Source organism: Callorhinus ursinus, unplaced genomic scaffold (assembly GCF_003265705.2).
Source record: "Callorhinus ursinus isolate GAN/ISIS: 27379988/994484 unplaced genomic scaffold, GSC_fseal_2.0 scaffold24, whole genome shotgun sequence".
In the NCBI taxonomy this organism is placed as follows: Eukaryota; Metazoa; Chordata; class Mammalia; order Carnivora; family Otariidae; genus Callorhinus; species Callorhinus ursinus.
Genome location: NW_027397086.1, coordinates 4556767 through 4580325, shown reverse-complemented (window position 1 = coordinate 4580325; position 23559 = coordinate 4556767). Strand labels below are relative to the sequence as shown.

Here is a 23559-nt window from a genome sequence, read left to right as displayed (position 1 = left end):
GACCTAACAAAGACACATGCTGCTGGTTTTTGAAGGATTTGGTGCGGGGCGGGGGTCAGTTTCCGCTTAACTTTGTTAGCTTCTTCCCCTTTTTTAAACAGTGAAGGCATCTGTACGAATAAATATCACAAACATGAATGGACAGTTGGTCAGCAAAGATTTGTGAGAAATAGGAACCTAGAGAGGGGATGTGATGGGCCAAGAAGCCTTTCTTCCTGAGCACCTATAATTCTTATTTCAATAAGACTTCAGTAAGGGGGAAAGACACAACGCAGACCAGTGCGCTAAAATGCAGTGTTCCAGTCATGAGAGATCATGGTGCTTCGGGGACGTGGCAGGGACGGGCAGGAAGAGCTGGCCCCCTTGGACTGTTGGGGGCCTGGAATAGGGAGTTGGTGGATTTGTCCTGCAGGCACTGGAGACCCACTGGACGTTGTAAGCTTGTTCTGGTTTTGGAGGGCTCACTCCGGGAAAAGTCAGGTGGAAACAGGAAGTACCCTGGCCCAGGAAGACTGCTTAGTTGCTGAAGTTACTTCCTGCAAGGCATCCTCCTTTGCACGGCTGAGGCTGCCTAAATTGCTGCAGAAGCTCAATCTCTTAGGATCATGTGCAGAAGAGGGGCCAAGCTGACCTTCCCAGTCATCATGAGCTGTAAGAGGTCAACAGTCATATCACAGAACCTCATGGAAATGTTTTACAATCCTCCTCCTCCTCCCATTCTGACCTTTTCAGCCCTGTACAATCATTGAAATTGCCCATGTCTCATGACAGATGGGGCACTATCCAGAGAGACAGGAGGAAGGAATGTGACAGCTCAACCTTTGCCCAACTCAGAAGTCATTAACCTTATCTCTTTGAGGGGCTGTCCGTATGTTAAGGTCAGCAGTGAAACGTCCCCAGTTGGACTCTGGTGTTCTTAACATTTTGGGTGTCTCCGTGGGTAGCACTTGGGTCCTCCATTGGCCTGGCATCGGTAGATACGAGGAAAATGAAAACTTTGAAACTTGTCTCTATCACCAGGAAGATCATGCAGGTGGGAAGAGAGACACACACAGGACTCTAGTGAACCTTCAGCGTGCCCCGTCAGGGCAGAGCAGAGAAGGACCCCTGACCATGAGCCTCTCTCTGTACCTCGGGGGCTCAGCGTAACAGACAAAAAGACAGAGGCCAGCCTGGCTCAAAAATCCCGGTGCTTATTGACCTCCTAACATCAAGAACACGAGTGGAATGGTCTAAGCCGTATCCCAGATCTGACATAAAGAAGCCAATTCTCACAATTTGTAGGCTCTGGTATTCTCGTGATGTCCACCTCTCTTCTCTGTGGCTGAACCAAGCTTTAATGGGGGGGGGGTGTTGATATTTGCCTCTCTGGGACCTCACCTTCCTCCTAACACGCCATGATGTCCCCCACCACTCACATTGCCTGGTCGCTCAGCCTCAGGCCCTGAGGGCAGCATTTAGTACCTGATGAAAGCACAGATCTCTGGGAGCCACGCATCTGAGCCCAGTCCTAACCCTGCCAGAACTAGCTCTGTGATCTTGGGCGCATGGGGAGCTTTGCCTGGCCCAGGGCACAGTTCTTGGCCCTCTTGTCTCCTCCTACTACTTTCATTCACTCCCTCAATTATCAGTGATCTCCCCCAATCTCAGGGCTTTAAAGAGCTTTTATACACCAGCGACACCCAAATTTACATGTCCAGCCAGACCTCCCTCCAGAAGTCCAGACTCAGGTGTGCAGCCTTCTTCTCGACACCCCCCTGGGCTAGATACCTCAAACCTAACAGGTCCAAAACTGAACTCTGACTCTCCTGCAGCTTTTCTTATCTCAGAGGAATTGCTGGGTCATGTGATAATCCTGTGTTTAAATGTTTGGGGAGTCAGCATACCATTCTCCCCAGAAGCCACCCCCTTCTGTATTCCCACCAGCAGCGCGTGAGAGTTCCACTTTCCCCACATCCTCGAGAGCACTTGTTATTACCTGGCTTTTTGTATTTTCTTTGGTTTTGTCTTATTTTGGAATAGCTCTCCTAATGGGTGTGAAATGGGAGCTCACTGCGGTTTTGATCAGCAGTATGGAGCATCTTTTTATGTGTTTATCACATCGTCTTTGGAGAAATGTTGATTCAACTCCTGTGCTCATTTTTTAATCAAGTTATTTGACTTGTTACTGTTGAGTTGCAGCATTTCTTTATATATTCTGGATATAACCCCTTATCAGATATGTAGTTTGCAAATATTTTCTCCCATTCTTGTTAGTAATATCCTTTAATGCACAAAAGCTTTCAGTCTTGAAGTAGTCCAGTTTATCTCATTTTTCCTTTTGTGGGGTGTGCTTTTGTTGTCATGGCCAAGAAATCATTGCCAAAAATAATGACTTTCTGAGTTAAATTGAATTCAAATTATTAGAACATCTCTAAACTTTCATTTCTGCATTTGCAAAAAGGGAATGATATCTAATGTGAATCAGACAGGGATCCTGTTCTCCAGGAGCTTACAGTGTAGAAGAGGGGACACACCAGTGATCCATGGACAGTGAATCATTCTGTTTGGCTGATTAAGCTAAGGTCTAGGACAGGGGCTGGCAAACCACGGAGCATGGGCTAAATCTCACGTACTGCCTGTTGTGTTAAATAAAGTGTTATTGGAACACAGCCACGCCTCCCCATTTATGTATCACCTGTAGCTGCTTCTGTACTGTGACAGCAGAGCTCATGGTTGGAAACCAACAATATGATCTGTAAAACTGAAACTATGTACCATCTGGCCCTTTGGGGAAAAAAATTTGCTGACCATAGATCTAGGAGATCATTTTTGAAAGGTCAGCTGAGGTCAGATTAGGTAAGCCCATTGTCCTCACCAACTATATCTTTCAGAACCAACTAAGGCATTTATAAACATATTCATATGTGAGCCCCATCCCCAGGGAATTCTGATGTAATGCCTCTTGTCTGGGGGCCTTGAATGCCAGGCTAGGAAGATGATGTAGGAGGGAAGGTAGACACACAGCAGCAAAATGGGAGAGAATGGAGGCAAGGAGCCTAGTTAGGAGGCTGCCACAGAAGGGGAGACAAGAGGAAATGCAGATCTGCATTGGGCAGGGAGCAGAGGAGATGGATAGGAGAGCCAGGTTGCGGGGCTGGTAAAACACAGGAGGCAAGAAGTCAAAGATAGAGGAAATGTAGGGCTCTGTGATCATTGCGGTTTACCGTATTGCTTTAGTGTTTTTAACCCTGTGAATCTGCCATGTGTGAATGACCTCCTTGGTGATGTTACTTATGCTTACATCCAGGTGGAGAGGAAGCGCCACATTGGAAATGACATCGTCACCATTGTGTTCCAGGAGGGAGAGGAGCCTTCTCCTGCCTTTAAGCCTTCCATGATCCGCTCCCACTTTACACGTATCCTGGACCTTTGTGAATGAGTTTAGTGAACTGTTGGCCTCATGGGACTAAAATGACCCTCAACACTAGTCTGACAGTTGACTTGCTTGTTGTAGTTGTTGTGCATCGCTAGATTTTTAGAGCCACTATTCTGGATTTTTCCCTTGGGGTTATTCTGCCCTCATCTTTCTTCATCCATTGGAATAATGGATGGATTCATTCTCAGAGAATTCTTGGCTTCTAGAATATCTTTCCTTTCCTTGGGTAGTCTTTGAAGTAAGGGAAACTCCCTACCATCCATCAGTAGTAACAGAACTAGAATCATAGGTAGTGAACCCTCTAAGAAATCTGCTTTAAATAAAAATTTGAATTGAACTTATTAGAGTTCAGTTAAATTTAGTTAAATAAAAATTTGCAAGTTAAAATAAAAAGTCAAAATAATGTTTCTTTGTTGATTCTAAACCCTGGAGATGGCTACTGCGTTACTACCTCTTGAAATTTAAGAAATGATGGAATTAATCATATTTTCATTCGCTTTTCCCTCTGCTTCCTCAAATCCCTGCTTAGCTCAGAGTTCTGCTGAAATTCTCTGAAATGTTCAAGCTCAGCTCAGGCAGATAGGCACAGGACATGAGCTTGGCCAACCCAACAGACACCATCATGGCTTTGGGTCATGGGCCATAACAGTGAGACCCAAAGCCGGTGCCTCCACAGGTTGTACATAGTAAATAAAAGGCAGCTAATAGGCATTTTCAGAATAAATTCTGGTCTAACTATTCATGTTCCCTGGAGACTCCAGTAAAAATGTTGGGAGACAGGACCATTGTGACCTGTCACATCCAGAAGTAGATTGCTCTGCATGCTTTGACTTGTTCATTGTAACCTAACAATACAGCATGTAAGTTTTTAAAAGTGGGAAATAGCCAAATTTCTTCCACAAGAGCAGGGAAGAAAACATATATGCACCTACACTTCAATAATAATGGTTTTTGCTCCCATCCCTGCTCATCAAGTGATATCTTGCTCCATTCACTGGAATTTAGGGCTACTATTTCCCCTTTCCTGCAGCAGTTCTTCCTGTGAAATAGAAGATTTCTCCAAGCACCGTGCAGGGGGCGAGGGAGGTGGCTCTTTAAGTGACCGAGAGATAGTCATCATTTTTAGAATTTCCTTTAGTTGTTACTTTTAGATTTGGGGCTTGCCTTTGTTTCTGGAAAGGGACAGGCAAAGAGTTAATGCAGATTCTTTCCTCCGAGTCCAGGAATGGAAACGATTGAAGGACTGATAGCCTTTTAGCCCTAGCAGAGGAAAGCCAAGGGTGGGTCCTGGCAGGGGAGGAGGCAGAATAGGAGAAAGAAAGCTGGACAAGGAATGGTACCATTTTAGACTCCGCACACCTGACACAAGAGAAGTAGATTCTGCTGAGACGCTGCCACCAACTGCATTGGTTTGTTTTGGTTTGTTTTGTCTATCAAAGCCAGAAGGAGAGGGAAGGTGTGTGGTAGAAACATTTAAATTGCTTTTATTTTCAAATGGGTGAGAGGAAATGTATGTCTCATTTCATATTGGGATGTTTTATATTTCCAAGCAAAGGGATTGCTCTTTTTGCTTTGTTGCCTGCTTAGCTGCATAATAGCTGTATTTATATTGCTTTTCTGACAGATTGAGAGACTAAGATCCTTCCCCAAAGGATGAGCACACAGAGGTTGAACTTATGTCTTCTTGCACTGTCTCTTTTAAAGAAGTCAAGGCTCCATTTCAACCTAAGGGTGACAGATGCCCTGAACACAAAAGTGCAGGTCCAGGATGATTCTACACAAGGGATTTCAAGGCCCAAGCCATTGACATGAGCGTTGGGTTGTTGATTAATTTCCTTAACCATCACCACAGATATTTTTGCCTTAGTGAGGTATGATCAACAGAATGACAATTACAGGTAGGTGATGACGTTCTCTCTGTTTGCTTGTTCTAATTCTCACGTTTACTTATTAATTTGGCATTCATTTGATGGCTCCCAATACAAGTGTTGGTTGATTGATTTAACGCGAGTGTCCTCACCAATAGAACTTCTTCAAGGCCATCATCTCTTTGGGAAAAGCTTGTTCCATACAGTGTTGCCCTCCCTGTGCAGTAGACCCAAGGGTCAGGGTCAGTTTGGAATTTTATTCTACTCTAAAATGGGCACACATGTGCTACGTTTGATCTTGACCAGACCCCGTTTCCTAGGCCACGTCCTGGCCCATGTATTCTTCTGTTCTCAAAAATTAAAAGGGTATCGTGATGTTGTGAAAAGAGCATGACCTTTAAGCCAAATAGATTTGGGTTGGAATCGGAGCTCTGTCACTTACTAACTTCGTGGTTTTGAAAGAAGCATTTATCTTCTCAGAGTCGCAGGCCTCATCTGTAGGACAGAATAAAGGTAATGCTACTACCTTGGCAGGTTGATGAGAATCGGTGGATGCTATGTCTTAAAATACCAAGTACGCTGCCTGGTATGCATGGGGTGCTCAATGGTGGCCTTTGCTATTATTCCCAGTGTTCCCGACCTTGCCCACAGCTTGGTAGGTTGGACCATGAAGAATGCAGGAAGACCTGGCCTCTACCCTAAAGCTCATGGGAGAGCTGTACAGTGGCTGAGCCTCTGGCAGCCCGGAGACGGCACTCCTCCTATGGAGTGAATATTCTTGACGTATCACATAGGCAACTGAACAAATGTCAGGTCTGAATATTGCTGATCTTTAGAGAAAAACCAAATAATTCTGAAATGTTCCCTACATAGGCTGAAAATATTTTCAGAAGAAAGCGTACCACTCTTTGGCCCCCCCTTGCCATCCCCACCGGTGTTTACAGACCACCAGGAATTCAGGGACTTTTTGCTAGTGAAATGTAAGTTTCTATTTTGAAATTTTTTGCAAACTGTTCTACATCAGAATGCATTTCTTCAGATTCTCCGAGGATGCCATATAAGAAAAATCTCATTGTTTAAGTGTTGATCCCATTCCATGTTCTGTTAATTCTTCATGTGAAACATTTAGTTTTCTGGTAGTGTTATGCAGATCTTCTCCTGTGTCCCAATCTATATCCACCATGCTGCCCCCCTGCCTTGAAGTTTATCTACACTCACCTGCTTTTGATACAGGGGGGCCTCAAATTTGCCTTGCTGCCCAGGGTTCTGCTATAGCCATTTCTGAATCTCTGGCTACATATGTATCTGTGTCTTTGTCAGAGTGGGAAGCAGGTGGGACAAAGGGTGGTTATGTGGGTATGTACTTAGGGAAAGGGGAGTTGTTAGTGGCGGTGGGGGTGGGGAGGGAGAAGACAGACCGACAGAGAGAATATGGATATGATAGTGCAGAACCTGACCATCCAGGCTTCGCTAGCTGGTGAGTATACATTTTAGCTCCACCGATAATACCCAAATACCTGACCCTGTGCCCCCCTCCCATCTTCTGAACCACAAGAGCTCGGCTACATCCCTCCCCAGAATAGCCCTTGGTTATTATAGCTACAAGTACAGTTTGCAAACCCCATTCAGGAGCATGCACCCAGGGCTGCCAGATAGTCCAGGTTTTCCAAACAAGACAGAGATCTGAAATTGTATGTGAAATTGCCTGCATCTTAATATGGGGCTCCATGTGTTTCAAGTCCAGAGGATCAGGTGGAGAGCAAGAAACAGACCTGAAACAAAGAGTCAGCAACAGAGAGTGGGTTTAGCAGCTAGAAATGGCGAGGGTCTTGGAAGCGGGGGTCAGGAAGTAAGCAGTCTTTGCAGTAGTGCCTGTAGCAGGGAAGGGCCTGCTGCAGGCGTGGAGCCCTTGAATCACGGTTATAGATGATTCAGCAACCTAAGAACCCAGCTTATGAGTGTATCTGCTGATTTAAATGGAGCCAATCAACAGAGTGACTTTGAGCAGCCCCCTTGGATGCTTGGGTGGAATGAAGCAAAGGCTTGATCTACAGTTGAAAACCTGCGCGGTCAATATGGTGGAAGAACCAAGGCTATGGGCTGTGAAGAGGGGTGTTGAAGAGATGAAGCATGGAGCCAGGCTGGACCACGAGGGGTTGATGGACTGAGAAAAAAGGTAGAAGCCAAGGGATCCGAAGTCTCTTTGAATTCAAAGTGGATGCAGCAGGAGGGAGGAAGAAGGCCAGGCAGGAAACTCCAAGATAACAGGAAATGGCATTTCAACGAAGTTTTTGACCTTTTTCCCTTATTTGGCTGAAATAGATCATTTTAAATGTTTTTTTTTTTTCCCCCTGGGGTACTAAGGAGAACATATCCTCAAACAAAAAATTCCCAAAGACAGAATTAGAGAAAATAGTAGGCATGCCTTAAATGCATGCAGTTTAAATTCCTTAAGAGATGTCTTTCCACAAACAAGCCCAGCTTGCCCCCAGCACTCAGATTCTATCTAAGAAATGCCTGAGCCCAAGAAATTCATTTTTCAGTCTGTGAACACTGTCCTTCCTTTGGCCCTTCCTATGAGAAAAATAACAGTTCATATTTATTCAGTTTGATATGCCTAGTATGGTGCCAACTCTTTATATGTACTATATCATTTAAATTCTTACAATGACCCTATAAGGAAATACGGTTATATCCGTTTTACAGGGTGAAAAATGAGGCCCCAAGAAGTTAAATAATTTACTTGAGAATGTGGCAGCACAGCTAGGATTCAAACCCGTAACTGCCTTGACTTCAAGCTCCAAACCCCCTATTGCACAGTTTCTGTTTTGTGCTGTAATGTGGAACTGGACATTCCACTTCATTGACTCTTTGTGTCTGTAGTCCACTAACCACCAGCTGTTTTTTCCAGGAGAAACTTCTATTAGGGTAAGAATCCTAGTACTCTGTTAGGCAATTGGTATTTTTCTTAACAAAATATAGCAAATATATATTTAATCCTGTTGAATGGCATCCTGGTGGTTTGGCCCATGTGTTGGAGGGGTGTGTTTAGATGGTTGGGTAGGTGGGCGGGTGGGTAGATGGGTGGATGGATGGATGGATGGATGGGAGGAAGAAATGGTGGATGGGGGCAGATTCGGTGTGTACTGGGTCTTCGAGTAATTAGATATACGCTCTGCTCAGGAAGTTTACAGTCCGACAGGAAAGGTAAGACACACATACCTATGGACTATGGGTTTGTATAGAGAAATTTAGAGTTTTTAAGCATTCTTCCGTGAAGGAAGGGTCATGCCAGTGGTAATACCAGTATTAGGGAAGTGGGTGGTGTTCACTGTGAGGAGTTTCCTTGAGAAGGACATTCTCCAATAGCATGTTAATTTTTGTAACTCCCTTTATAACTTGATTTATTTTAGTAATCAATGGTGAAAAAGCCACTTTGGAAACCCCAACATTTGCCCAGAAACGTCGACGTACTCTGGATATGTTGATTCGATCGTTATACCAGGATTTGATGCCAGATTTGCATAAGGTAACCCTGGGTCCGTGGTATTCTTTCCTTCTCATGGGTGTGAGTCCTAGCTATGAGTCCTGGTTAGAAGAGCATAGGAGTCGCCTCGATCTCTGCTGTTAATACCAGGCTGTGGCCACAGGGCTGACATTCATTCTTTCATTGTTGCCATGAGAGAGTGTTGAATGTCCATGTGCAGGAAAGTGATTTTCAGAAATCACAGGCCCGTGGAAATGGAGGGGCAGGCTGAGGGGCATGAGTGTCAGTCACCAATCCCTGGAGCATCGGAGAGTGCTTTTTTGGGGTGGCTGTCCTTGGTGGTACTACTCAACATTACCAGTGCCATAGAGCAGATGGACAGGCAAGAGTGGGGATTTTGGAGACAGCCTGGGAGCTTTTTAAGGATTTCTGGAGATATACTGGCTAGCCCCATTTTCAGGCACCTGAAACAAGCATTTCCATTTACTGCAGATTTGCTTTGTGCCAGACACTTCCTAGGCTGAAGGTATCTCCACACTGATGAGACCCAGCACCACCTCAGTGCCTTGAAGGGCACCCGGGCTCCTTGGAGGCCTCCAGACTCAGTGTGAGATCACCAGATGCCATGGGCTCATTAATGCAGAGTGAAAGCATTGCTGCTCAGAAGCATTTCCTGCCTTTCACAGGGAAACACAGAACAAGTAGGGAGATTCCCCTTGACTCCTTGCATTCGTAAACTCCTGCAAAAGGCCCTGCCAGTGATGCTTATAAATAAATTGGGTGTTGGGTTTCAGGTGCTTACGTGCGGAGATGAAAACTGTCATAATGAGCTGGTGCTCATATGGTCCTTTCCCTTGGGCACAGTGACCACCACCATTTTATAGGGTACCCCTTGACTTCCAGCTGACCAGTACACCCTAACTGCTCCCAGGGATTAGGCCAGACTAACGCCAGGGCTCTAAAGAGCAAGCCATAATCGCTAATCAGTCCATTCCCTTTTTTCCCCTAAAGTCAGGGAGGGGTGCAGAGAGTGTGCCGAGATGAGGACACAGTGCCCCTCAGGTCCTAGCTGAAGCATGGATGTCTGAGGCAGGGCTTCCCCAGCCCCCGAGTGAAGCCAAGTCCCCCTGTTAGATGCTCTCAGATACCGTATGTACATCCCCTTCATAGACATTCTCCCATGTGCCAATCTTGTAATCCGTGCCTCAGTCTGTCTCTGCCATTATACTGTGCTCCACAAGGACAGGGACTCTGTATCACACCCCCCACCTGCCAGATTAGCAGGTGCACAGTCAGTACCTGCTGACTGAGGGGTGTGCCCATTCTCTGACTACACCCTAGAAGAGAGCTGTCATTTACTGAGTGTGTGCCCAAGCACTGTGCCCAGGCCCTTGCAAGCACCTCCTCATGTAGTCTTCATCACATGCCTGAGAGACAAGTATTAGCCATGCAAAGATGCCGCAACTCTGAAATTAGCTCATTTGCCCAACGTTACCACGGGGGCCACGGAGTCGCACAGCTCCAGGGGTACCATTCACATAGAATGCCGTACGCCTTGTTCCAGTGGGCAGGCAGGGGGAACGCTCCATGCAAACAGCATCCCTGGAGCTGTGCAAGGTGGTGGCTCCATCAACTATTGGAAGCTAGTGAGTCCCAGAGCTGCTGGTGTGCTTGATTTCAAAAGCCTGTGCTCTCACTCAAGACGCAACACTGGCTCTCCGCCTGTTGGCCTTCTACCCCCAGCATCTAGCGCAGACCCTGGCCCATGAGTGACACTCCACGAATGCTTATGGAGTGAATGGGTACAGAAAGTTGAAATAGTATTTGGACAGATAGGTCATTTGCATTAGGAGAAGCTAGGGGATGAGACTTGACAACGATTTTTGGAATTTGTAACTTGTTTTTCTTTTCTAGAACATGCTCAATAGACGATCTTTTAGTGACGTCTTACCAGAGTCACCCAAGTCCGCACGGAAGAAAGAAGAGGCCCGCCAGGCAGAATTTGTTAGAATAGGGCAGGTGGGTTTTATTCTGAAACCTCTTTGGCAAGATGTGCAGTTGTGAGCCCCATCCACACCAGATGGCCTGCCTGCAAAGAATTTCCTGTCTGTGTACTCCTGTGGGAGCTCTGTAGGATTACTGTGGAAACCACGAGTGAGATTTTTGATAACCACGTACGTAGGTGGGGTTCTCTGTGGGTGGGAGTGGGAGCAAAGCCTTCTGCCAAAGCGGAGTGCCGCTGCCTCGAAGCAGGAGGCCGCAAGGCCCAGGCGGGTCTCCCTCTTGTCAAGGGAGCACGTACCATTGGCCTCCCTCCTGGGGATTTTCTGAAGAGCGAGGAGCCCACATGGGAAAAGCACCATGAACTCCCATGGCAGGAGTAAGCACAGAGGGGTGGCATCCTCGGGGACCTGAGTTCCCACTCTGCTGCTTGGAAGCAATCCTCAGCATTAGGCGGCTCCCACTTAGCATCTTATTCCAGATTTTGGAGGAAATCACTCCCGCTTTGCCTCACTCCCATGTGACGTTCATATGTCTCAGTTCTGGGAGGTGACACAGCTTTCTGTCTTGATCCCTTGTCACAACACGGAGGAGGAGGAGAGCTGCCAACTGCGGCTAAGTTTCTGGCCCAAAGGAGAGAACCAAGCAGGGTGACCCAGGAAAGCTTAGGGGCACAAGTAACTTAGCCCCACGTAGGTGCACTGTGACAGGGGCTCTCTGACGTAGGTCCTTGTTCAAAGGCACCTGACTGTGCTTCCCGAGATTCTGATTCATCAAGTCTGAGGAGGGACCTGGGAATGTTTTCAGTCTCGCAGTGTTGGAGTCACTGCACTGAGATACTGATGAGTTGAAATGACAGGATGGGGTCGTTTGGGCTGGAACATTGTCAGTAGACTGCATTCCTTGGCTTCAGTGAGAGGGCAGTGTGGGAACCTGAAACTTTAGTCTAAAATTACTCCTGTTTTAAGAACTTCTTGTCAAATCGCAATTATTGAGCCTGCTCTTCTTTTACTGCCTGATAACTAACTGTAAAAGAGATCTCTGTTCTGTAAGGCACTAAAACTGAAATCCATTGTGAGAGGGGATGCTCCGTCAAGCTTGGTGGCTTCAGGGATCTGTAAAAAAGAGGTGAGTCCATGATACTCTCAAGTTCACCTATGAATGTCCTTTGTCATCAGTGAAGTTTTTGCAATTCTTTGACAGAGATTTGTGGGACAGGAGGGAGATGAGCTTGTCTGTTGCAGAGTCCCCAGGGAAAGCCCCAGATAAAGTTGAGTAGCATTTAGGGAGAGCCCCCAATTTCCATAACGTGTGTGTGCCTTTGCATGCTTAAGGGGAGCAGAGCTGCTGGAGCAGGCGTGGTCAGGCAGACGGGGCTGAGCGGTGCTCCTCAAGCCTTGTGTGCATACAGATCGCCTGTACGTCTTGACGAAATGCGTGTTCTGATCCTACAGCTCTGGGAAGGAGTCAAGACTGTGCATTTCTAACAAGTTCTCATGGGGTGCCTGGACACGCTCCACAAAGCTCTAGGGCTGTGTTTCTCAAGTTTTGGTGTGTACTACCATCACCCCCTTTTGAATTTCTGATTCAGTAAGTCTGGGATGAGTCCTGAGAGTCTGCATCTCTAATGAGTTCCCAGGTGATGCTGATGCTGTTGGTCAGAGGACCACAGTTAAGAAACCACTGCTTAATCTATAGGTCATTCAGTCACCCAGAAATTTTGTGGCCTGTGTATCTACTTCTCATTTCCACTTCCCTTGGGGAAAAAACTAGCTGGTAATCAGTAAGAGAAGAGCAAACAATAAACTGGTTGCATAGGAACTTACTGTTTGCATGATTTTGTAAAGCAAATCTCCATGTCCCTAGTTATGTCTGTGTTCTATATATGTAAAAGTTAGTTAAATGGAACAAATCCACAGACAGTGCATCACTAGAGAAGTGTCCATTATTAAAGCAAAAGAATTACAAATGCATTTACCTTAGTGATAAAGGTATAAATGCTTTGTATCTGACTTAGAGAACCTATACACTTTAAAGTCTGGTTTCAGGGAAATGATGAGGTCAAAATACAACTGATGTTAGAAAACCACAACCAATTTCAGACCAGACTGATGGCAAAGCATCTTTTCCAAAGGTTGCATAAATTCCCACTATCGGCTCGTTGGTGTGAATGGTAGAATTTTCAGTGTTGCCAAGAGCTCTATAAATACCAAATTCCAGCAGGATTGAGTAACCTTCTTGATAGGAAGTTCTTAGGCATACATAAAAATGAAAGTCTGTGGAAATGTAACTTGTTCACTGGTGAAGAGCAAAGAAAGAACTTTCATTTTTTCTCTGTTCAGAACCTACCAGTGAGCCACAGGTCTGCCTTGGAGAAACACTGGCCTAGAGGCCCTCACGGACTTCTGTGCAGCTGGTTCCGCAGAGGCCAGAGTCCCACATGCTGCTCCCAAGAGTGTTTTATTTCCAGAGAAGAGGCTTTGTCAACCTCCTAGGCATCCATCAGTTCATGTGCTGTGTTAATGTTCTTAGAGGGTCCAGCAAGGAGCGAGTCCTGCACTTAGGCCACATCTTTGCCCTGCAGAGTCTCCACCAAGGCCCTCACTTGGCAGAAGGGAATCCAGTGCAATGGCAAATGCCATCAGTCCTCAGAGTGGAGCCTCTGTGGGACCAGGTGTGAGTTCCTATCACTGACACTTCCTACGTGATGTCCTCAGGCAACCTGGAGTCCCCGGCCCCTTTGAGAACGCATGAAAGCAGTGGACACCCCCCCCCCCCACAAACACACACACGCCCATTAAAATGTACGGATGGCACATGTATACAACATTTTGAATACAATTTCAGGGCTTCACACACCTCCTTAAGCTCTCTATGGATCCTCTAGGACCCTTAGATCTTCTGGGTTAAGAACCCCTTTCTGCCTAAGTGGTCTAAATTTGTGTTCTCTGCTCAGAGAACATTTTGTTATTAAGAGTTGGTTTTTATGTCTTGGTGTTACCTGATGCTCAGATGTCTGTGTCTGTCTCCCAGTTGACATTTATAGTGGCTTTGCTTCTTCATGTCTTCCTGCTATAAGTCGCGAAGTCAGAATTTCCAGACATCTTCTTAGAGAAATGCCATTCCAATTAATGGCCTGCACTTGTATAGCCCTTTCTAGGTTGTAAAATGTCTTCACATTCTTTGTGTGATCTTTCCAGAATGGCCTGAGCCTCATCTTAGTAATTAGAAGATTTCCTCTGAGGCTTGTGAGTTTCTCAAAGGGACAGCATACTTTTCTAAGAGAGCAGTATTTATCCTTATCCCAAATGACACCCTGGAAGGTAACCTCACTGCCACCACTTCTACATTCAGTACTCGGACATGGACTCACCCAGTGCGCACGCACGCACACACACACACGCGCGAGCGCGCATATGCAGGGTCTTGTACCGCCCCCAGGGAGCACATCCGATTGAGAGTGAAAGTGCAAATGTGAAACTTTGACTTGTCCCTGAGAAGCTCCAAAAACATTTGTCCTTTGAGGCCAAGCCTCCTGGCTCTGGGCTTCCCCACACAGCTCTGGGGCAGCCGTAAGGGAGGGCTAACTCTGATGCCAGAACCAAGCATAGGACGAAGGGGAAGAGTTCTTGTGGTATGAATACATCATGCGGGGAGCATGAGCAGGTTTCAGGCAGCACCTTTCATATTCTCACAAACGTTAATTTTTTAAGATTTTGTAGACTTAAGTGGGTCAATAAGCATTTTCATGTTAAGGCAATATCAGCTTCTTGCATTGTGTATGACTTAATAATTTTACTGATTCAGCAACAAATCTGACATTTTTGTAGAGTTATGTGGGTCTTCCTTTGGTGATGAGCTTGTGTAAATTTTTCAAAAAATAGGCAGCAATTGGTTGGTCCAACTTCAGGTATTAAGGTAAAACGTTTGCTTAGAAGACATTACCATTTGGTTGCTCCCAAGGAAGTTTGTTACATAGGGAGACAGGTCATGGTGCCAGAAACATGTGACTTCCCTCTTTTCCTACTGCATATGTATTTGAAAAGAGACTTTTCTTCTTAAGAAAGGTAACTGAAGGGCACCTGGCTGGCTCAGTCGGTGGAGCATGCGACTCTTCGGGGTCATGAGTTCAGGCCCCATGTTGGGTGTAGCGATTACTTTAAAATATTTTTTAAAAACATAAGGAAAAAAAAATAAAGGTAACAGAGTGCAGGGCCCATTTAGCTCCCCGAGTTCAGCGGGTATCTCGGCTGTGGTCTCAGGCGGCATACTGTACGTTTCCATCGGAGGGGCCACGGGATATTCCTTCTGGTGCACTTACTTTCCACTGCTTTTGATGCCTTGCAGCCTTGGGAGCCGCAGTGTTTCTGCAGTAATTTCCCTCACGAAGCCGTGTGCGCGGATCCCTGGGGCCAGGCCCTGCTGGTTTCCACTGATGCTGGCGTCTTGCTAGTGGATGGTTAGTGAGTAGCTGCTCGTTCAAATGTCTTTGTTTGTGTAACTTGTAGGACTTCTAAGATGCGTGACAGCCAGTCAACTCCCTGTAGATAAATGTGTCATGAGCAGTGAGGTTAGCAAAGTTTCCTCTCCTTACAAAATTAACCCCTTCTTTTCAGGACAAGCAGAGGGAATATATTCTGAACGAGCAAGCCAGAGGGTGAGTCATGCATGACAGGTTCATGCCTTCCCCAAATCTGATTAGTCTGTGAGCATCAAATGACCTGCAAAAAAGATCTCCTTTTTGGCCAATACTTATCATGATTCTAACATTGTACCTTGAATCAACAGCTCCTGTCTCAGGGATATGCCCTCTCTCTCTCTTTTTTTAGGGTTTCTGATTCAAAAAAGTATTTGGTGTCCAAAACAAATAATAAGAGTCTTAGATAACCCAGTTTTGTTGCATACAGAAACAGAAAGATTTGACGGGAAAACAGATTTCAACTTAATATAAAATCAAACTTTTTGACAATCAGGTCGATCAGTGTGCCTGGGGAGGTGGTCAGTTCCCTGTCACCATAGATCAGCCAGCAGTGGGACATGCCCTTGTCAAGGATGCTATAGAGAAAGTTCAACTTCAGATGGGGATTTTATTTAGACTCGAGGACTGTGTGGTCCCTTCCAGCAGGAGGCCCCTTTGGATTTTTCCAGACTCCCGATGAATGTTAAAGGGGCTAAACACTGGTAGCAAGTCATCTCCTGGGGTTTCCAGGGGAGCTGTAGGCATAGAGACAGTGTCTTCCAAGGGCACATCCTCCACAGCACAGAAGCAGTCTGCCCAGTCTCAGTTACCATACTGATGTTTTATGGGATTCCTAAACTCCACCACTGAGAGTGACATAATGGCCTAAAACGGCGACATCTTCCCATCCTTGTCCACGACCTTCACTCCCTCCTCTGACCCGGTCAGCGTGTTTCCTAAGTGCCTGCTATGCTCCAGGCCCTTGGGAAGTGGAAGTAGGTGCCTTGTGTGGGAAAACAAGAAAGGCAGACCAGGCTTTATAATGGACTTATTTCTGACTCCATCTGTTACTTCATCTGTCATATGTATATATATGTATGTATGTATGTATGTATATATTTACTAAAAGAGAGATAATCTAAAATTTATGAACTGAGAATTTAAATATTTAATTTTAGAAATTATAAAACAGAGCATCTTTGTGATCGTGAAGAAAACTGAACCTCTGTGAGCTTCAGGTTTCTCTGAAGCGGGGGGGATTTTTTTAAGCGGCTGAAAACTACAATAATGAAAACAGACAAAATAAACAAACTGGGAATAATGATCATAAATCCAGGAAGGGGTTGTGGGAATTATGAAGACCCATGCTAAGTGCTTAGGTCAGTGTCTGGCACATAATAGTAACTTAGTAAACAACAGTTACTATATTTATGATATCCCTGTGAACGTGCCAAAAAGGGAACAAAGTCTACAGATGTTGCCAAAGGTGCAACCAAATAAAATTATCAAAAAAAAAAAAAACAGACTTTAGACATTTAGTCTGGTCTCTTCCTCTCTTTGTCTCTTCCTTTTATGGATGAAGAAACGAAAGAAACAATGTGTCTTGCCCAAGATCACACAGCTGGTTAGTGGCACATCTGGAACTGAAATACAGAGGTGATTGCTACTTCAGCACTCTGTCCACTAAACCAACTGCATTTTATTAAAATCAAATTAAACTCGGGGCACCTGGGTGGCTCAGTCAGCTAAGCATCCAACTCTTGGTTTCAGCTCAGGTCATGATCTCAGGGTCCTGGGATGGAGCCCCACATCGGGCTGCCTGCTTCTCCCTTTCCCTCTGCCTGCCGCTCTGCCTACTTGTGCTCTCTATCAAATAAATAAATAAAATCTTTAAAATAAATAAATTAAACTCTACCCATGTTATTGTCTTTACCTTAACACAGGTTTCCAAAAATATAGTCCTGAGCAAATAATTTTGAGAAATGTTTTGGTCGAAAGGAAGTTATATTCTACCTGTTTGTTCTTTTTAGAAACAAGAAAATATGCTTTATAATGGCTATTTGTAAGGCTTGTCTAACAAACAACAACAAAATTCTATTTGAGCTGCTTCTGTTTTCTTTAATCGTAAAATCCAAACTAAGATTACCAAGTCCCCTGCTGAAATTTTCATCTTTATGGATCCAAAATTTAATGGAGGTGTTAAATATAAGGATTTCTGTGATGTGCCAGGAAATTTCTTTTCTTCCAACTTGAGGGAAGTCGTCTAACACAGATGGTAGCCATATATACCCCCCACGAGCTTGGATTTCTTTCTCAGATTATTGTTTTCATTCCCGGGATAAGCAGCTCTGCTACCCTATTTGCTTTTGTAAGAAGAGAATAACCCTAAGGTTTTCTTTGTATTCCTCATTGTGCTTTGAATCCAGAATGCTCTTGTTATTTCTTTGTTTACCTTTTTCTTGTCGATACTTAATCACATTATGAATCGTTTCCATGAGTGAATCTCTCCATTTCCTTTCAGGCCTGGTTCCACTCTATCCCATTAGCATCTGCTTAATTTCATTAGACCTACCCCCTTGAGAGTCTGCTTCTGTCAAGGTCATTATTAAAACTCAAGGTCCTTTGTATTCTAAGTGTAGCAAAAGCTTCTTTGAAGGGAAACTAAATGCTGATGAAAGATGCCATGACCATTTGTTTTGGGTTTGCATAGGAAATCCAGTTCTAAAAGATCACTGCTTCATAAAGAGATTATAGGAAGGAAAACATTGCTACGAAAGAGTCATTAAAGTCACATGTCACTTTCTCAGATCCTTGCTTCCTCCCCCTTCCTGTGCTACCTGTTCAGCCACCTGAGAAAGATTTGATGGAGAATAAATGCTAATTTATTCTGTACACAGGTGGGCTGCTACACAGTATCCCTCTATCTTAAATGTCAAATGAAGCGCTTCTGTCCTTTATGAATTCCTTACAGTATTGTTTCATGCAGTGGCCCCATCCATCCATGGGGGTGCAGTGCTGCTTTTAGGCTAAGAGTCCAGGCTTTGTCCCCGCATGGACCTGGGTTCCACATGTTCAAGATGTGACCGTGGACAAGTTATTAGCACCTCTGAGCCTCAGATCCTCCTCTGTTAAATGGGAGTATTAGAAGTTCCTACCCAAGAGGGTCATTGGGGCATTTCAGTTAATAACATGTGAAGTGCTCAGCCCTGAAGCCTGACATGCAGGATGCCCTCCGTGTATGTTAGCTGACGCTCACAAAATGAAATAACCAGGGCGCCTGGGTGGCTCAGTCGGTTAAGTATCCAACTCTTGGTTCCGGCTCAGGTCATGATCTCAGGGTCATGATCTCAGGGTGGTGGGATTGAGCCCCGAGTCAGGCTGCCTGCTCAGCATGGAATCTGCTTCCCCTCTCCCTCTGCCCCTCCTCCCACTCACATTCTCTCTCTCTCTCTCTCAAATAAATATTTTTTAAAATGAAATAACCATAGTTATTTAGTCAGGTATGACAACGGGTATTGGAGCAATCATCCCATGTTTTGAAAATTCAAGTCTGCCCCCGACAGAAGCACAAAGCCTGAGACTCAGTTACTTTGATGGAGGCCTGGGGTAGAGGAGGAAGGAGAGTGGTTTGACGAGCTAGCATAGAATTTACACTTGCGCGATAATGTATGGCAGTTAGAACAGAGCCCTCTGTCTAATAAAAGCTTAGCAGGCTCTGTGCTCGGACAAATCCAGAGCCCATACGGACCTGCAAGGAACGGGAGAGCCGTCCCCTGTGAAGCAGTTATGAACCCCCTCCCGACAACAAAAGCTCTGCTCTCTCTGGGGCACCACCCAGGGAGGAATGAACTCCCAACCAGACAGATTTCTAGAAGAGCCAAGACCCTCAGGGCCCCATGCACTTGAATTGTAACCAAAGAAACAAACCCAGACTCACAATAGAGCCCTTGAAGACCAAAATGTCAGACAAAGCACCAATAAAGAATAAGCCACTTATCCAGCCAGATATGTCTACACTATCCCAGGACCTCTTTGCCTTGCGCTGATTCTACATCAAGCTCAGAACAGACCCTTTGCTTATGAAAGAGCCTTAGTATTTCTTTTGGCCCTCTCTGTCCTGGGGACCTCCAGGAACAAGGTATTTGCTAGCAATTTAAGTTCCCTGTAAGTAATCTTAACAACAAATCCTACATATCATTGCAGTGTCTTCGATCATCCATTTATCTGACCTCTTCCTGAACATTCCGTTACAATGAGTTTTTTCCCGTTATTTGGGCCGCTTAATCAACATTTCTCTCTTATTTTTGTCTAAAAAGGAGATTTCATATTCCACTATGGAGAAATACTGAAAATGTATAGGTAAACTCTTGTTGATATGGATATAGGCATGTAATAGGGTGTGTTTCTATTTGTTTAAATACAAAAGGAAGCGGCACCTGGGTGGCTCAGTCGTTAAGCATCTGCCTTTGGCTCAGGTCGTGATCCAGGGTCCTGGGATGGAGCTCTGCATCAGTCTCCCTGCTCAGCAGGAGGTCTGCTTCTCCCTCTCCCACTCTCCCTGCTTGTGTTCCCTCTCTGGCTGTGTCTCTCTCTGCCAAATAAATAAATAAAATCTTTAAAAATAAATAACTACAAAAGGAAATTTTAATTTTGCTTTCTGGAGAGATATACAAAATAATCTAAGAAGTGATATAATTTCAAACATTACATAAAAATAAGAAAATACTTCAGAGAAATGACTGAGCTTGTTTTTTCTTTTTTTTAACTTGCTGTTCAGTCGTCTGGGTACAACGCCAGTAAAAACTGGGTTGGAGAGATGATGCATTTTCTTTGATGAATACTGAAGAAAAGAATATAGTTTCTAGGCCCCGCTGCTCTGCTTCCAATATAGAGGAAGGAATGTCAGTCCTTCTCCCTGGGCTGAGAGAACAGTGTTTGACCTTACCAATGCCCTAGAAGCTGACGTTCCTTGCCTAGGGGGAACTGGGGTCCGGGACCACTCATAGGCACATTTTATAGGTTTTGAAAGCGCGGGCTGGATTCAGTTCTGGGAACAATGTCTCCTCTTCCAGATGACCTTCCATCAGTGCCCGTGTTTGACAAAACCCTGCCAGTGAAGCAGATGCATGTGCTCGAGACTCTGGACCTTCTGATCCTCAGAGCAGACAAAGGTGATACTCCCTTTCCCGGTGGTGTCCTCTGGGAGTCGGGGAAGCAGGTAGCCTTCTGCAGCCAACCTCGAGGGTCACAGCGGTCTGACCACATGCGTCGTACCAGCTACTGCCTTTCCGGTGGCCAGTGCTTAGGGTCCCCGGGGGGCCCTTTGTTCTCTGAGGGGGGTCGGTGAGGGAGAAGGGTGGGGGGCACAGCCTTCAGTGCACTGTGGGGTAGAGGCGGTGTGGGGTTTCTTCCCAGTTCTAGAACACCTCAGCTCCTAGTTCTGTAGCAGTGGCTTTCCTGCACAATCTGCTCTTCCGTTCTTCCCACCCATCTCCTTCGGCGCCTTCTTTATCTCACCAGGGAAAGACGCCCGCCTCTTTGTCTTCAGGCTCAGTGCTGTGCACAAGGCCATCGAGGGCAAACAGGCTGTGAAGAGCAAGTGTGACTGCAGGGATAACAAGCTGGAGAAAACAAAAGGTGACCGCAGGCTTCATATTTTGGTGGTTTCTGTTCAATTCTTTTTTTCCCTCGGACCACTCAGATTTCACTGGAAATAAAAATGCGTTGGGAATTTGATTTTATTGGTTTGGTTTTTACTCGGAAACATCACCAAGAGAGCATCACTGTTTCCCTAAGAGGCAACCCAGCATTTGGAAGGCTAGAGGAAAGGCTAGGCCTGGCATGACGAGCTTTGAAGGTAAGTTGAGTTCTGTTCGTGTATCTGTGAAGAGAGACTTTTAGCTTCTGGTTCCTGGAGCTCCGCTCACCTGTCACTTTAATTCATGTGGTGTCATGGGTGTGAAGCTAAGACCACAAACTAGAATACAGGGAATACGACTTCCTTAATTTTCCTGAAACTCAACCTAACTTGTATTTCACACCTCTGTTTGCCTGGCGGCTGGAACATTCTCAGGCAGTCCCCTGGGTTATGCTTAATGTCCAGGGTCTTTGGGTGTTGCCACGTTGTCGAGGCCCGGGCGCTTCCAGGCTCCTGTCATGTGTTCAGCGTCATTTCTCTCTCTCCCCAGGCTGCCACCTGTATGCCATTAACACTCACCACAGCAGAGAGCTGAGGATAGTCGTTGCCATCCGGAACAAACTACTCCTGATCACGAGGAAGCCCAACAAGCCAGGCGGGGTGGCCAGCATCCCCCTGCTGTCTCCCCCGTTGGAGTCACCTGTGGAGGAATTCCAGTACATCCGGGTAGGTCCGCTCTTCAGATCCCTTCTCTCCTGGCCAAGGAGTCAGGAGGCGGATTCTCATTCCACCCAGGGTCTGTCACGCACTGGGGTTGTCTCGCAGGTCAGTACCCAGCGGGGGGGGTCCCCCGCCTGCAGCCCTGGTTTCCCCAGAGGACTGAGGTTTCGGGCTTTTCCTACTCCATCCAGCTCATTCATGCCAGGGGACATCTACCGGTGCCATTCTAGGCGCTAAGGATACAGCCGTGAGCAGCCTCCCTTCTCATGGAGATGGCTTCCTAGTTGCGGGAAGACGTAAAGGAGGAACTGATTCTGAGTCCCGAGGATAACAGTAACGCAGACTGAGGGAGGAAAGGGCAAGGAGAGGGGGCGGGGGATCTGTTCTAGAAAGGGTGTCCCAGAAGCCCTCTCTGAAAAGGTTGCCTTTGAGCAGAGATCCAAGGGAAATAATGGGAGTAGGTGAGGAGGATAGCTGGGGAAAGGGGGTTCCAGGCAGAAGGAGCAGCCAGTTGAGGCCCCGAGGCCCTGTTCAAGGCGCGGTCAAGAGGCCACGGTGGCTGGAGCCCAGGGAACAAGTCAGGGAGGTCGGAGAGCCCCTGAAGGCCTTTGCTAGGATTTTGGTTTTGACTCTGAGTGAGAGGGGATCAGCCAGTGGGAGGTTTTGCAAAGGTCTTTCTGGCTCCTGGACAGAGATCAGCATGGGGGCCCGGGCAGCGGGGTGGGGGGAGCACGAGCTGAAAGAGGGTCACGCAGGATGCTAGCAACAGACAGCCATGGCTTTGGCGGCTGCAGAGGGGGAAGCAGCTGTCCTGCCTGCCCGAGCCCGCAGGATTGGCACATTCACTCAGGGTGGCACCTTGGGAGAGAAGCCTCCTTGAGGGTCCCTTTCCTGCTCTTGCCAATTCTTACCTTCTTAAAAACGTCGGTACATTAGGTGGGAACCGTGTCAAGCATTGGCTCCCAGGGCAGACTTTGCCTGTAGGTGAGCTGAGCAGTTATTTTTGCCAGAGTTAAAGCCTCCTGAATCATGCATTATCAATTTCTGCTAACAGTCAATTTAGGGGGACAGAACCGCCGTCTCACAGTGACGTTAAAACAAGTTAAAATCTTGCTCTAATTAGGTGTTAGTCTTCTTAATACAGTAATTAGCAATCTTAATGACTGCTTATGTAGAACATGTGCATTTATGTGGCATATCAGCTCCGAAATCAGATTTCCTGAGCTCCAATCTTGGCTGCACCATGTATAAACTATGCGAATGTAGGCAAATCGTGTGACCTTTGAGCCTCAGTCTCCTTACCTGTAAAATAGAATAATAGCCTTACCTACTTCATAAGGTCGTTTTGAGGATCCAGTGAGAACAGTACCTGGCACTGTGTTAAATGCTCAACAAGGTTAGCAACTGTTCTATTCTTACCAAATCACAGGACAGGGCCAGACTATGTGAGGGCTAATGAGAATCATACTGTTGAATCGGTTTCTCCGGGTGTGGGTTTTGAGGACAGGTTGTGGGAGGGGGGAGTCTGGCACAATCCCTGCCCCCCTTTCCCTGTCCCCACCCTTCCTGCCGGCAAAGGGCTCTGCAGGAGCCTGGGGAGGGAACCCGCTACTGGATGGGGGAGCCGGCGGGGGTGGGGGGTTGATATGAAAATGGCTGCGCCGTGTCCTGACCCCTTCTCCCACGTCATCATCGACGACACAGGAGATATGTCTGTCCGACTCTCCCGCGGTGATGACTTTAATAGATGGGCCAACCGAGGAGAGTGACAATCTCATCTGTGTGGCTTACCGACACCAGTTCGACATGGTGAACGAGAGCACGGGGGAGGCCTTCCGGCTGCACCACGTGGAGGCCAACAGGGTGAGTGGACGGGCGGAGGGCAAGTGGGAAGCAGAGAAGACCAGGAGCACGTCTTCCAACCTCGAGAGGCCATGATGAGAATTTCTTTAAAATCACGTACAATTG

At 46.3% G+C, this 23559-nt stretch overlaps 1 protein-coding gene across 4 annotated transcripts in view; it reads left to right on the top strand.

The window, feature by feature from the left end:
- The window catches only part of GARNL3 (GTPase activating Rap/RanGAP domain like 3), a 140529-nt gene that overhangs the window by 97101 nt on the left and 19869 nt on the right, over positions 1-23559 (top strand). For all 4 annotated transcript variants that reach the window (XM_025888463.2, XM_073905728.1, XM_073905729.1 and 1 more), the window contains 11 exons: positions 3290-3398; positions 5271-5316; positions 6160-6266; positions 8700-8815; positions 10688-10792; positions 11828-11902; positions 15122-15233; positions 20306-20404; positions 20754-20870; positions 21422-21597; positions 23296-23454. In XM_025888463.2, coding sequence (XP_025744248.1) covers positions 3290-3398; positions 5271-5316; positions 6160-6266; positions 8700-8815; positions 10688-10792; positions 11828-11902; positions 15122-15233; positions 20306-20404; positions 20754-20870; positions 21422-21597; positions 23296-23454 — 1221 coding nt within the window. The remainder of the gene's footprint in view (positions 1-3289; positions 3399-5270; positions 5317-6159; positions 6267-8699; positions 8816-10687; positions 10793-11827; positions 11903-15121; positions 15234-20305; positions 20405-20753; positions 20871-21421; positions 21598-23295; positions 23455-23559) is intronic.